The following is a 14,832-nucleotide window of genomic DNA, read 5'->3' as shown; positions in this document are numbered from 1 at the left end:
CTTGCAGCTTTTGTAATTCAATCATCTTCCTCGATTCTATCAATACCCAGAAGGTAATCTTACCTCAATACTCTTTTAGATACATAGAATGTATTCGATGAAAAAAAATTCATTTTTCTCTTTCGACGACTCGGAAGGGTTAGAACTGAGAATACTGCCTCGTGAAAGGCGACCGTCTTTTTTCCCTGTTCATGCTCGAGGATTATTCGAGTAAAAGACTTCGAGGGCTTTCTTCGACGACTGGTTCCAATTTCTTCCTGTCACGGGAATCAGAAGGTTCGAGTAATCGCAAAATGTCACACGAAGCATACATTCACAGTTGGAGAGATATTCCTCCTTGTTTCTACCAAGGCAGCCCTTACGAAAATTATAATTTTCCTGATTCGACGAAAGTTTCGTGGCTAGGGGGAAAATCCGCTCCCTTTTCGTATCCGATCTGCCTCGAAACCACTCGGTTTACCTTATTAAAGCTGATTTCATCCTCCTGCGGGATGTTTGACGGGGATGAGTCAGCGAGAACGGACGGTAAAGGCTCTCCTGACTTTTAACTCTCTCTAACACTGTCTCGGATGTTACATCTTGTAACAAGCTACGTAGTCATTGATCTTCGGATTGAAGGGAAAAGTAATTCATACTCCTTGCCCGAACGGTTCGTTCGCAGAATTCTTTAACGGTCCATCCCCTTGAAGCCGAGTTCTGTTCTTTTTACGACGAGGCGCGCAACTAAACGAACCGGTAACTTGTTTCACACCACCGTGTTAATAAAGAATGTTGTAAAATCTGGAGAAGTCACGATCAGCGTAACCCCTGGCAACGCACGAGGTGTAATATCGTCCTGAATTATAACTGGTGTCCTTTAATACTTTAGCAGAGGGTCTCGCGTTGGTCACTGACCACCCTTCAGGGACGGGTGCACTGTTTCCAGCACTGAGCCTCGCTCTGACCCCATCGAACGCACTTACTTCTCATGCGCGCAAATCGTTAATGAAACAGTGCTCGATTTCTCTGTTTTCATAGCAATCGTATTCTACCATGATAAATATTAAAATACGAGTATTTGTTCAACGATGGAATATCGTAATGGAAGTGTATTCTAGGAACGGCGATCTCGCACTGATATCTGATATTTAATCGACCGTGCCAGATGTTAAACGAGTTTATTACTGTTTATTCGAACAGAAATTGTGGAAAGAGAAGTAGCGATATTATTTTCATCACGATTCAGTAGATACACTCGTTCGTGGTCAGACAGAGACAAAACACGTAATAATGGTTCCATAATATCATAAGATGAGTACGTAAAATTATTACTCTGTTACTAATTTCTGTGATGTTCCCTACTGAGAAATATTAAAAAATCATAACTTCAACACGCGATATATGAAAAATTTTAGTCTTTTTACTTTTTCCACGGGTGAGAGCATCGTCGTTGCGGTCGAATATACGGTAGAAGGGTTAGGTACACACGGCAGTAGGTACACTGAATCGGGCAGCTGCTCGGGTGTCTGCAGACGTACAGAGTACCTACCTAACCCTTTCCCACCATAAAAGCTTTAAAAGCAGTCCCATGCCCGGCAAAGGAGTATCTATGTGACGCTGGAGAAATGTTTCATTGTTCTCCAACGACGATTCGCTAAACATTAAAAACGTACGAAAAAAAGGCGCGCCAGACTCGCATCGTGCCACTCCATTATCTCGCTTTCCCGGAATTTTTTTCAACTAAAACTACAGAAACGGTGAGACACAGAATTTAAAACGATCCTCCTATATTTATAAGAAAAATTGTCGTTTTATTACCGATGAATCATAAAAAAAGTATGACGGCAAATTTTTATTAAAAGCACTATAAAAGTGGAATTTTTTTGGTGACTAGCACCGATGCGTTCTCTAGTTTTCGTTTGGTGAAATTTACGGTAGCAACGCGGCGGTTTAATAAATTCTTAGAGGACCGGCACGGAGCGACGGCGTGTACTCGCGAGAAACTCGTTCCGGTTGTTCCCAACCGCGTCACGAACACGCGAAATTGGCATTCGCCTAATTTACATATCCCCGTTTACGGGGTATCCGTGTCGCGAACCGAGCTTCTGCATGCTGATCGCGTTTATCGTCGTTTAGAACGGATCAATGGTAATCTGGGTAAATCCAAAGTGCAGTAAGATACCGCGAAAATCTTGCCGAAACTCCGGTTCACGATAATTGCAAAGAGAGCATGAAGGACTTTGACGATTCTTTCAAAACAGCATCGATGATTCGACGTACGGAGACAATCGTGGGTGCGAAGGGCCGAGAAAAAATTAAACGGATAATGATTGGAGTGGAAAAAGATGATTGTAGGAAAAAGAGGGTCACGACCCTTTCGATCGGGGTTAGATAGCGTAGGTGGCCATAGAGAGGATCTGAATAGAGTTTACTCGAGCGAATTCAATCTCGTCGGTGGAAGGAACGCGACCGCCTTGCTCGATCGTCCAACGTACATACGTGCGCTATGCGAGAGAGAACTATGGCCGAATAGATGCCCTAGGAAATCGGCTCCGGATATCGTCAACTTTACGGAATATCGATATTTAGTCAATAGCTTGGACAATTTCGTCGCGTGAAAAATAGCTTCGCAAATAATTGATTGCAACAGCAGATTTTATTAAAAAATGTTCAAAATAGAACGCATATTGCTATCTTTAAAAGAGAATCCTGTCCAGATTTAATTTCCTAAATTGATACCTGGAGCGTTTTATTTCATATAAAAAAAAAACAGTTTATTACTAATAATTTAATTTCGGTACACTGACTAACAAAGAAAATCGACAGAGAAGTGTTATAGGGATTATGTACTTGAACGATCGCTATTTGACTAGATTAAAGCCGGTCTATGGACGAGGCAGCTAGGTAATGAGCATGAACAATACGACGCAGATTAAGGGGCCGACGGTGGACAATGCGAGTGTGAGATTACATTTTGTCAAACGCAAAAACGGTGTAATTAAATAGTGGGGTTAGGGTCCGGGGGGAATGAAGGTAGTACGCAAAGGGTAATGGAGTAAGCACACTCTTATCTTTCCGAATGTATGACACGTTCTCTCCATTATGCGTCCGCCAGACTCATTTAACCCCAGCTACCTTACCGTCCACGAAACAAGAGGGACGAACCTTAGCGCACTCAAGTGGTTATCGTTTATCAAAAAATCTGACGAAATTGTGAAACAGTAGTCACTCGGATTGAATCATTAAATAAATTGTACACTAGTCGTACATACATGTTCGTTTGTAAGAATACTTTACGTTTTACGCTGCGTCTTAGAGCTGAAGGACGACGATGTGCATACATCCTCGCGGCCAGCCAGACTCAGTCGAGATCGGCACAGATATTTACGTAGCTCGGTGAACACGCTCACTGTTAATTCGCTGAATAAACTTTTTCCATTGCCGAGCGGAGGACCACTTCGCCGCCGGGAATTGGAGTCTTGGAAGAATTCCCGATCGAGCACAAGAGCAACGCGCGGTTTCTTCTTCCACGCTCGAGCATCCTTTCACTGCTCTTTCGCCGATTGTTCCATTGAAAATGATTCCGCTTTGTAGTTGCGTGAATTATTTCCTGCTCGCGGTCTTGTCTCATTTGCGTTACTCAAACTATTTATATGACAGATTTAGGTGACCCTGAACGTGATTTTATTTAACTCCGCATCGTTTAAAAAATATCGACATTCGGTTTGGTTAAATATTTGCACTTTTGTAATTGTTGTCATTAATAAATGGCGATAAGAGCTTTCCTTAACGAAGGGACTCGTCGGTGGACAGTGACGAGTGATCAATCGTTGCCGATTAATCATCGGTGACAACGGATGACTGGTGATCCGCTCGAGCCTATGGCATCGTTAACGCACGACGTAACAAAGAAAAGCGTCGATAAGCTCGAGGGTGTCCGCGCGTTAACAGGGGCTAGACGTTATTAAAAGCGCGCTTTAAAAACCTTGTAAGATCGAACAAGAACGTTCGCTTCTTATCCGCCGAGTTCGAAAACAATTGCTCTTTGATGAACGATCGCACTCCTTACTAATCACCTGGACGATTAATTATTTCCTGACAAATTATTTTTTTTATACCTTCTAATTACAGTTGAATTAAAATTGAGAAACAAGCAATCAAAATTTTATTCAATCCCAAGCTTCACCGTCTGCTACGAAAAGAAACTGTATTCGAACCTATCCGTGCGTACATGATTCCTTACTTTCTCCCTAAGCTTTAAAAAAAGCTTGTCACTGACTGATACCGTCTGATCTTCCATCATAATTCCGAAAGAAAGTATCCTAAAAGAGTCGTCAAGCCCAATACTGACATTGACTTTCCCCCCGGGCGAAGTCGTAAAGAAGAATGGAACAAGAGGGTCGCTGGCGGACGGATAGTAACTCGGGGCCGATTGCGCGGAAGTAAATTATGACAGTACACCATCGTGTAATTTAATCGAGAAAAATGCAGCACCAAAGTTTCAGTAAATTATCGTTGGTATTGTTCGAACGTCGAAATGCAGATAAAGAATTCTCAGATAGCCGAATTTGTTATGCGTCGCCTCGCGGCCGACCATACGCGTATGTTTACTACTGAATGACAAAACGGCAGGAAGAAAAGCGAGAAGAGGACACGGGATAACGCAACGATGCGTAATTGATGAGCACGGGTTAATGAGACGTGAGCTGTGGAGCACCGTGTAATTACTGCAGAAATTGGATTTTTAATAAAGACACAGTGAAACCATAAGGGGTACGAAATTATGTATCTGAATTGTTGTTATACAAGATCGCGACAGCTACATGAATCGACTAAAACTAGCGGAACATTTGTCACGCGAATAGAACCATAATGCTCGGTATCAAGAATATTTAATGTTAAAGCAAACGTTATTTCCTCGATTGGAATTGGTTGTTGGCTCTTATTTAGCACCCCATAAGTTTAATAATTATAAAGCATTTAGCGCGGAGTCCGGTGTTCACGGCTGGCCGAATGTAAATGCGTTTGACCGTCAACCTGGCGGAATAATTTAGTTAGGCGGCCTCTCTCTCATTCGGGGGACGTTGTACGAATGGCTGGTAACCGCAACCGACCAGTTCGCGACCCGTGTTTTCCCGCCACGATCGCGAATCGTCCCGGAAACCGGAACCCGCCTATCTTGTCCCGATTGTTCGTTCAGTCGAAATCCCGGGAATCATTTTTGCGTCGCGACGTCGAAGAAATCGTCGATCCTCGTTGAAATTCCGTCGATCAATCGACGCCAACGCGTTCGGAGAGTTTCGATTACGTGGAAACGTTTTGGCGATTGACAAGCGATACGGATCGAAACTTCGACGCGCCGTCAACAGCCAGAGAGGAAATACGAGCTCCAGTTTCCGGATATGAACTGATAAACCGTTCAGTTAATTCACACGAGTGCTACTAGCACAATACTTTGATATTAGCTAAAAACGTCAAAAAACGTTCAATCTGAACTTTTTGAGCACAGGAATAGCAATCACGACTGTCCGTTCCTTTCGTACATAAACGATATTTGTCGATGCTCGAAGAACAAGAAAAACATCCTGAAAGAAACGAAGGATAACAGTCGACAGAATGTATATTTCGGTGTTATCACAGGGAAGTTCTACGGAGGCAGGCACAGATAGATTGATGAGTAGAGAGAGTGTGCGGTATCGCGGCAATTAGCAGGGCCAGGGCCGGCACATTTATCCTCGTTACCGGGATATTAAGTAATAAGAAAGAATAAAGATCCTGGTCGGCGATATTGCCGGGGCACGTCTGTACGTGACCGTCGGTATATCCAGTCGCCCGCACTCGTCGATCTGATATACGGGTAAACGCGCTAAACGAGAAATAATTGCCGCCACCCGGAGCAACGGAAAAAAGAGATTCGTGTTCCCCGCGACAATTGCGACAGTCACCATCGAGCAACCACAGATCTTGTCTTGTCATGTGATTTCCGTCAAAGCAATCGGAAATCGTTGCGACGTAATATTTCATATTTGATTTCTATATACGATTTCTCTACAATTTTCATTTCTCTACAACTCGTACTCGTTATATTATTTATACATCATTTCTCGGTGAGAAAAATTCGGAAACATTCCTGAGAGAGATGTACGTGGGCAGGCTGAGAAATAGCGAGGAACGAAAAGGCAACGATACGGCCTCGTTCCGGTTATTAATTAATTCGAGTTTCTCCGGGGCTCCGGCCGAATTAGAATTTGTTGCCCGCGTCCTGACGGCCTCGGTAATGGTTTCGACCCAGAGAAACCTCCGCAGGGATGCAGTCTTTCCCGTATTTTCCGATCGCCAGGCCGACGTGTATCGGTAATCGATTTATATTAATTAATTTCCTGAATTTTCGTTTCCGATTTACCCTCGATTTATAATTCCGAGCTCATCCGAATTCGTGATTGATTCGCGAATAAACAGACTGGAAAGATAAAAATAGCGAGATTTCCTAATTGAAAGAAGCAGGATAAAACTTGTTTCAGCGATTATAAAAGAACTTACGTAAGAATTGTCTGAGCTACTTATTTCCGATTCAGTCTGGATTTATAATTACAAGTTTTTTCTCGTTTATCGTCGTTCCTGGTATCGATCGATTTTCCGTGCCGATAACCGAAGTGGAAAAGACGGTAAGATCGTTTTCTAATGAAAAGGAGCGACGCAAAGCTTCTTCCAGTGATCAAGAAGAGTTTATTTAGCGATGTAATAGTACGTTGTCTCTACCCTAACTCTCTGAGCCACCCCGCCTTTCACGAATCACGTTCCGCCGCGATAAAATACGACGACGCGACGGTCCCTTCCTTAAATACACAGACTTTCGTGTTCTCCGACATAAATCGGAATCTAGCTGACTCGATAACTAAAAGCAGGACAAGGGTCCCTAATTCTACATTGTAAATCAACGTCTCGGTCCTCGTCCACGATATTACACATTGACCATGTTTTTAGTAAACGAATCGAGTGATCTCAATCTGTCGGAGTTATACAAATCTTATATTCTCTTTGCCGGACTGGAAATTCTGATACGTAGCTATCGTTACAATTATAACTACAATAACGGTTGTGCATTTTATTTGAATAATCGAATTGGTGAGATCTGGCAGTCGTTCGGTCACCCGATGCTGATTATCGACGGTCACGGGATAACTCCGGCGAGCAAATATAATTCATGCCAGTGTTTGCATCCACGGCAATTTATTATCGGTCCTCCTGAACATGTCGGATACTCGCGAACAGGAATGTGCACCTTTATTATTTATGATACTCGAAACACACGGATGTCGTTAGCTCTGCAAGCATCGACGACGCTTCTAACGGAACTCGTCCCAATTTGCCAGCAAATTTCTCGACATAAATAATTGCTCGTTCGAACTTAAAAATTCCAATATATCTGAAGATTTCAATAACGAAAGCCATCGAGCAGATTATGAAAGGAGCTTCCGTCTGGGTCTATAAGAGACCGATCAACTGGAAGTGTCAATAGCGAAACCGAATCGTCCACCCCGGGCAAGGAACGCGTTCGTGGTTCGGGAACGAGAAGAATGCAAACGCGGCGAGGACAGAGAGACACCGACTCTAATTGATATAACCAGATAAGAGGCTCTCGAGGAGAGATAGGAACGCGACTTGAATTCGAAGGGACCGAAGACACGCGAAAAGACAGAGAGGCATCTCTTCTCTCGCGCAGAATTCCTTCTTTGTCCGAGCCGAAATTCCATCGGCGACCGCAAAGAAAAGACGGGGAGGGAACAGCCGTTCGGACGAGCCTAGACTGTCAACCGGCATTTTTTCCTTTTCTTTCACGTCTGACGGATTCATTATGTAATTCGCGTAATGGCGGGCTCCTCTCTCGACCCCTCTCTCGTTCTCGAGACGTCTTGGAATTCAATTGTTTCAAAGTCGTAGAAACTCCGTCGATGGGAGAACGCAAGGGAAGACTTTCTCCTTCTTTTTCCTGTTACCAGTTTCCTTCTTACTCCCGTTCCTTCCTGTGTAAATGTGTGCTCCTTAATTCTCTCTGTGTCGGTACGTGAGCGCACGGGGGTTCGAAACGGCGCACGGCGACCAGAGAAAATAATACCCCGGACCTCTCTACCCCGGCGACCTTTCAAAGCGGCTACTCAACTTCGCAATTTCGTTTATTGCGTAGTTTGCAAGAGGCTGCGTATCTTCGCGGTTAAATCCGTGGAGAACCTCTTTCGCTTTCTTTCCTTTTTTTGCGGAATTTCGTTGGCTCCGCGGCCTATCCTTCACGGTTTATTAAATCCGAATCCCTTTTTGTTTACTCGCCCGACGCTCCTCGAGAAAAAACGAAGATCTCCTCCTCCTACATTTTTCGGTTTTCATTCCATCTTTGCTTGATCGCGAATGAAGTGTCCTCGGTTCAAAGTTTGAAACAATCGCACGCTACCTTTAACCATTTCCCCGAATGGAAACTTTCCACTCGACGAAGAACTTCGAATAGATCTGTCGACTTCGAGGCGGTCGAAAAGCTCTCGAATCTACTGATCTTAAGGAGATAAAGGTTCAAAGACGTCGGCGAGTGGATTGCTCGATCAATTTCTTCGCGGATTAATGTTTGGTTTGCGCGTAGAAAGGAACGGCACGGAGCGTTTCAACGGGCAAACAAAGTAAAAAGACAAACGGCGGGAAGGCCAGACTCGCGAAATGCGACACCTGCGATATTCCGTAAGGGTTGTTGAATAAAAAATAATGCCACGGTAGCTCGGAAATACGAGCCGCGTGGATATTGGACACGGGAAAAATGTAGACATAACCGTGGGGTATGTCGACGGTTGATTTTGAAATTTTTCAAAACCCCCTACGGCTATCTTTTAGATTGTATACCGAAGGCGAGTGCGAACTTCCACTCGCGCACAATCTCGTTATTTTGCTCCCATAGATCGTACACAGACTTGTTTAAACTGAATTACATTACATTTATGCGCGCGCGTTGATTACAATAATGTAAAAACGACTGTCGACATTTTATATTTTATATTAGCATAACAATGAAACTAATGCATGCTACGTTAAAAAGCGACGTGTTTATTGAATTTCGACTCACCGAAGTTGCTGTCTTGAAATGTCGGTTGGCGATCGAAGACGAGATCGATGCGGCATTGTTGAGAAGGAAAGGTCTCCGGCAAAAACATCATGCCTGAGGGATGAAATCAAAAGGTCAAGTCACGGATATCCGGAGAAGACGGTGGGAAACTGTTGGACGGGGGGACAAAACAAACAAAAAGAGAAGAGAACGAAAAAGAGAATCAGGAACCAACCTCTCTCCGGGTTTCTCGACTTTGTCATCCGTTCCCATTTTAAATCCAATCTTAAAGGAGCGTAGGAATTCAATTGAGCTTGAGGAATGCAAATGCTGATTGAAATTCACATGCTTTAACAACAACTGTTTCATTTTTCCGGCACAAATTACTTTCACTGATTTAATTAAAATTAACTATTGCGTCGCACTGAGCACTCTTAACCGCGCCAAAACTAACCACTGCGCCACCTTTGAGCGAGAATATGAATTATAATTGCGAATTCAAAGATCGATAATCTATGAATCGATTGGCGCGAGAACAGTTCAATATGGAGTACGGTGGAAGTGGATCGTGCCGAAAATTCTAGAGGAAATTGGATAAAATTGAAGGTAAAATTCTTGTACACGCTATTTATTTCTTGCTTAGAAATCATATATAAATAAAAGCTTCGATCTCACTATGTACACGCTTGAATTAAAAAGAAGTTTTCGATATTTCAGTGAATTAATGAACATCGCCCCATCCTGTGGATTTCGCCTCGCAGATCAACGGCCAGCGTCAATGTTCGAGGACCATTCCGTGAGATTGACGAATTTGCGTATTGACATTGATCGGACACTTGAAAAACGCGAGGAAGAAATCGGTTTGTTCATCAAGACCCTACACCTTATCATCGAGCACACGCATACACAGAGGATATATACAGGTAACCATTCACGATTCCATGGGCGGGAGGATTTTTCCAAGCTCTCGCAAAAGTTGTGCAATATGTTCCGCTAATGCGACGCCGGTCATCGTCACCGGTCGCAATGTTTTGCTGTAACACTGTTTATACAAAGTGCCAAGTGTCTCTGATCTGAAACATATTAATAATTGATAAAGTGATGAAGTGAATATGTAAGAGTATGTACTTCGCATTAATATTACAGAACGTACTCTTTTTTGTTTCCTTTTTCGTTTTTCGTAACGAATAATTTCGTTAAAGATCGTAAAATGAATTGCAACCTCTGTTCGAGTAACACTACTAATTTTTCTTCATCTTCAATTAATTTTTGTTCGTCAACTCGTCCTTCTTCCAGGTTTTCTTTCGTAACTTTATTACTAACAGAACTTGCGTTCTCGAGTTTTTGTTTCGACGAATTATTTTTATCGCATAACACATCGATAATCGGTCTGCATTGTAAAATTAATTCGAGTCCATTTTGATATGCTTTCAATTTCCCGTTAAACGTCGTCGAGCCTGAAATTTAGTATTAATTCATAACAGAAAAGATACTCAGAATATTGAAAGGAAAGTTTAAAAAATACATACAACGTGCTTGATGCTCGGCTAACGCAACTCTTTCCAGTTGCACAGTAAGGAACTCCGTAGTCTGTTCTAAAGATGACAAGAGCTTGGCAGCTTTATCGTAATAGAGCTTGGACAATTGTAAACTTGTTTTTCTTTTAATATTATCAGTATCCGGTTCGCATTCCCTGTATACACGATGATACAAGGACGCGAGTCGGTGCTGAATAGTCGCAGCACGATATTGATAATGCGGTTGCCTTGGTCCAAGTGTTTCAGTATCGCAATGCTTTAAAGCTTTTTGTAGCATATCCACAACCTCTCGTTCTAACTCTTCTTCAGTCTGAAATCATCATAGATATTACATTTAAGAATCAAAAGATAGTTTCCTTAACGTACTTAAGTGTATACCTTGCATCCAGTAGTGGGATAGTCTTGCAGTAGTGTAGCCATAGTAAACAAAGTAGTAGACAAATCCCATGTAATAGTGTCCCAAATCATTGGATTCAACTTCCTCGATCCTAAGACTTGCAAAGCTTTCTGATAGCTCGCAAGAGCCTTGTTGTAATAATTACGTTCCTGAGTGTTTTGCTTCATGTGCATATGTGCGCAAAGTCGCATGAGACTTCCTGTATTCGAATATAGAAGCGCTAGATTGGCTTCGTCGTGCACGGTTTCGAACGCCTTCACGCCCGCCTCTAAATGGCTAAGCGAACAATCTAGCAGTTCTGTTACTTCCGAAGAATTGAACGTCTCATCATCTGTAGTTTCTTGTTGATAGCGTGCTATAAGAATTGCACGTGTTTCAGCCTCTGATATATATATATTAAATAGTCAAATGATAAATACTTACTTCTAGCTTGATTCATATAAAGTACGCCTAGTTCATTATGAATGTTCCCTAATCGCGTCAAGAGATTGTTCCTATCCATTTCTAATGGTTCTAACTCTAACGCTTTTTCGTAGCACTTGTAAGATGCTACCAAAGTAGATTCTAAACTTTCTAAACGTTGTGGCAGTAAATCAAAACCATCTGAAATTCAGAGTTTGTAATCGAACATTTGTACCAGGAATATTTTCATTTATTCTCACGTGTTTGAACTTTACCTGGAAACATGCTCATATCTAAGTCCTCCATTCGACATATCTCTTCGACTATCTTCTCCTCGATTTCGTTCCTCATCTCGTAATCTTTCCTGTGTTTCTCAACCTTACACCAGTCTTGTACGGTCCTGAAGCAACAGTCTCCGGCGCGTCCTAATAAATAGCTTATCGATTTGTCATTCCTGATACCGCAAAAGATCTCCAGTATCTTCTGGCAACGTAGAACCGACAACACGTATCTCAACGAGGCACCGTAATTTTTATTTGCATATTCATTTTCGGCGAGCACCGCAAAAATCAACGAAGCTTTCTCGTATAATAACGTCTTCAAATGCGCGTTCCAACTAACATTATCACTCTTCTTTGGTGCCTGCCACGTGGGCAGAGTCTCAGCTTTGTGCTTGCACAGCAACGCTTTTCCTTCGCTATCGGTCGGCTCTGTTCTCTGGATAGCTTTCTCTTTCTTCGGTCTCCTGTGTTTCATCTTCTTTTTATGAGTAGGACTACTGTTCACTGTATTTATTTCAGGTTCACTACTCTTTTTCTCATCTTTCAAAGAAGTATAAGGCATGGGAATTGCCTGAAAGGGTTGAGCCATATTTGGATTTTCCTCCTCGAATTTCTTTCTCTCCTTTTCCTTCTCTTCTTCTTCGGATGTGTCTTCAGTCGGAAAATACTGCAAACATTCCAGTCCATGGTAAACGTGATCTAAAGCGGCTAAACATCTTTCTTCGATCGAACCCGAGATTGGCGGTGGTTTGTATTTGGGCTCTTCGCATTCTGCATGTTCTTTAACTTAAGAAAAGGATATTTAACGCACATAGTACAGTACAATGTAAAAGTATTTAAAGCAAATTCTTAACTTACTATTGGCTAGTGTTAAGGACTTGATCGCAACATCTTCAGCATCCTCGTCCTCATCTTTCTCGTTTTCGTGATTTGTGCTTGAATCGCTTTGAGTGTCTTCTTCGTCGCTCTGATCGGACAAGCTTGGACTCGCAGGGTCTGTGTCCGATGGTATATAGAGATCAGACAGCATAAAGTGTGCAGAAGTTACGATTTGTGGATACTTTTCTCTCGCCAGTAATTGTATACAGTTCTTTAATAACTTTCTGATAGTTCCCTGTTGCCTGTGGTAATCGGAAGAGTATTTCATGTTACGAGCTACTCTGTATAGTAACATAGCAACAGGTACAGTGAACGGGTTTTGGCCCTTTTCATCTGACACTTCATGGCAAAGAGATGTCAAATCATATAATTTCACTACATCATCGTCCTTTCCTTTGAACAACCAATAAGTGTGTCCAGCTTTCGTTGCATTATTTTTCAAGAAGCTCAAGATGTTCTGAGCAACATCCCTGATCACTTTGGGACTGAATTTCGAGTGATCCATGTTAGGAAGATCCTCCGTCTTGATCAATTCATACTTTTGTACAATTCCATCCAGATGATAACACATCACCACTTCTGGTACGTTGCACATCAAGTTGTCCAACCAGTAATCTATACCAGTCAGCACGTTGATGGGTTTGGTCATATCTCTCAATCTGAGACTTATACAAGGATGGGTTTGTCCCCCGAATATTGGCATATCAGTACCAATGAGCATCTGTATGTTTTCAAAAGTCCACAGAATGTTTCTCGCAAAATTATGATTGTAATTCGGGTCCGGCACTTTTTCCTCTTGTGATGGTTCTGGCAAACACGGTTCCAGTGACTTCACCGGTAGCTCCGGTTTAGTCTGCTCTTCCTTATTATCAGCCACTACTATCGAGTGATATAGAAACTTGGATACCAAATTCCTCTGTTGTAAAGTGTTTCTGTTATTAGTCTTATGAAACAGACATTTTTCTTTATCTCCCAGATTCTGGAAAATGTTTTCATAAAAGAACTTCTTCAACCATTCCCAGTCGTTCTCAGCTTGTCTAAGCAAATATTTGTGAATATCAAAATCATCTAACAAGAGAGTGTTCTCGATTCTGTGGACCACCATGGATATCACACCATGATTGTAAGGCAATTTCAGCAGCTTTTTTATATTCTCTGCATCTGAGACAACATCTACCTCTCCCACACAGTCTGGGAACATGTGTGCCATGCGAAAGCTGGAGAATCCAGAGGTCTGAGACCAGACACTCTGCAGACCATAACTCTCAGCAGAGCTGCTCAGCCAGTTGCTGGGTGGTAGATTTAAGTCTGTGTTGCATTGCAACTGAGCATATGTTGCTGGTGTTTGAACAGCAGAGTATTTTACAACAGCTGTAGACTTGACCGGTTTCTTGGGTGAATCAGACAGATGATCAGGTATGGCCACAGGCATGGGCTTGACCTAAAATCAAAATAGTATCAATGACGATATCATACTTATATTTAAGAAATTCATTGCATATTTTCTTCTTGTCATACAAAAACCGTGACGTGGTTTGTTACTGTTAGCAAATAGTGGCACGTCGGAACATTTTTGCTAGATGATAAATAAATAAACTAACCGTGGTGCAATAAAGAATCTTAGTAATTGTGTAAATCGTTACTTACAGTATCAACATTATTATCTGCGCTTTCTGGCATTTTTAATTTCAAACGGTGTCAATCGCGTCTGATCGCGTCCCTCTCCAAACTTGTCGTTCTGTTCCAAAATTTCTAGAAGCAACCAGAGAGAAACCTGGCTGCTCGTATAAAGAAACCACTGATTATGCGACACAACCAGGGAGGATACAACGACTACAAACAGTTCTCCGCGTTTACAGTTCCTCTCTGTATCATCAGTTGAAAAATGTACCGACATATATTTTCCTTGATAACATACCGGCATCGATTTTTAATTCGATACCAGTTAACGAACTAATTGATCTAATCGTATTAAATGTATTAACCCAATTACATTTACTATCATGGGCAATAAAAAAATATCCTATTGTGTTTAAAAAAAAATGAATCATCGGTAATTAAGGCTTGAAACCCGACGGTATCTGTTAAGTGGCTTACATCATAACATTTATCTCGCAACCCCCGAGCAAGGGGTTGAAAAACAATAAGCTATAACTGAAAGATTATAACGAAGCCCGCGAAGATCATCGATCAGTTAAAGTCACAATGGCGTGTCTGCCTGATTCTACGCCGAAGAAACAAACCACCCTTCGTTGGGGGTGGTAACGCGAAAAG

At 42.1% G+C, this 14,832-nt stretch overlaps 1 protein-coding gene across 1 annotated transcript; it reads right to left on the bottom strand.

The window, feature by feature from the left end:
* Window positions 1-9,673: 9,673 nt before the first annotated feature.
* Window positions 9,674-14,372, bottom strand: LOC108630881 (erythroid differentiation-related factor 1). The gene is made up of 8 exons (XM_018034443.2): window positions 14,206-14,372; window positions 12,538-13,999; window positions 11,674-12,465; window positions 11,420-11,599; window positions 10,978-11,351; window positions 10,591-10,909; window positions 10,215-10,518; window positions 9,674-10,134 (listed from the first exon to the last, which is right to left on the bottom strand). Exons 1-8 carry the CDS (start codon window positions 14,236-14,238, stop codon window positions 9,993-9,995), a joined length of 3,606 nt encoding a protein of 1,201 aa, XP_017889932.1. The 5' UTR covers window positions 14,239-14,372; the 3' UTR covers window positions 9,674-9,992.
* Window positions 14,373-14,832: the final 460 nt, after the last annotated feature.

This window comes from Ceratina calcarata, unplaced genomic scaffold (genome assembly GCF_001652005.2).
Source record: "Ceratina calcarata isolate Rehan_Ccalc_2016 unplaced genomic scaffold, ASM165200v1 scaffold78.2, whole genome shotgun sequence".
In the NCBI taxonomy this organism is placed as follows: domain Eukaryota; kingdom Metazoa; phylum Arthropoda; class Insecta; order Hymenoptera; family Apidae; genus Ceratina; species Ceratina calcarata.
Note: the sequence above shows the minus strand (reverse complement) of the source record. Positions and strands in the feature narration are given on the sequence as shown.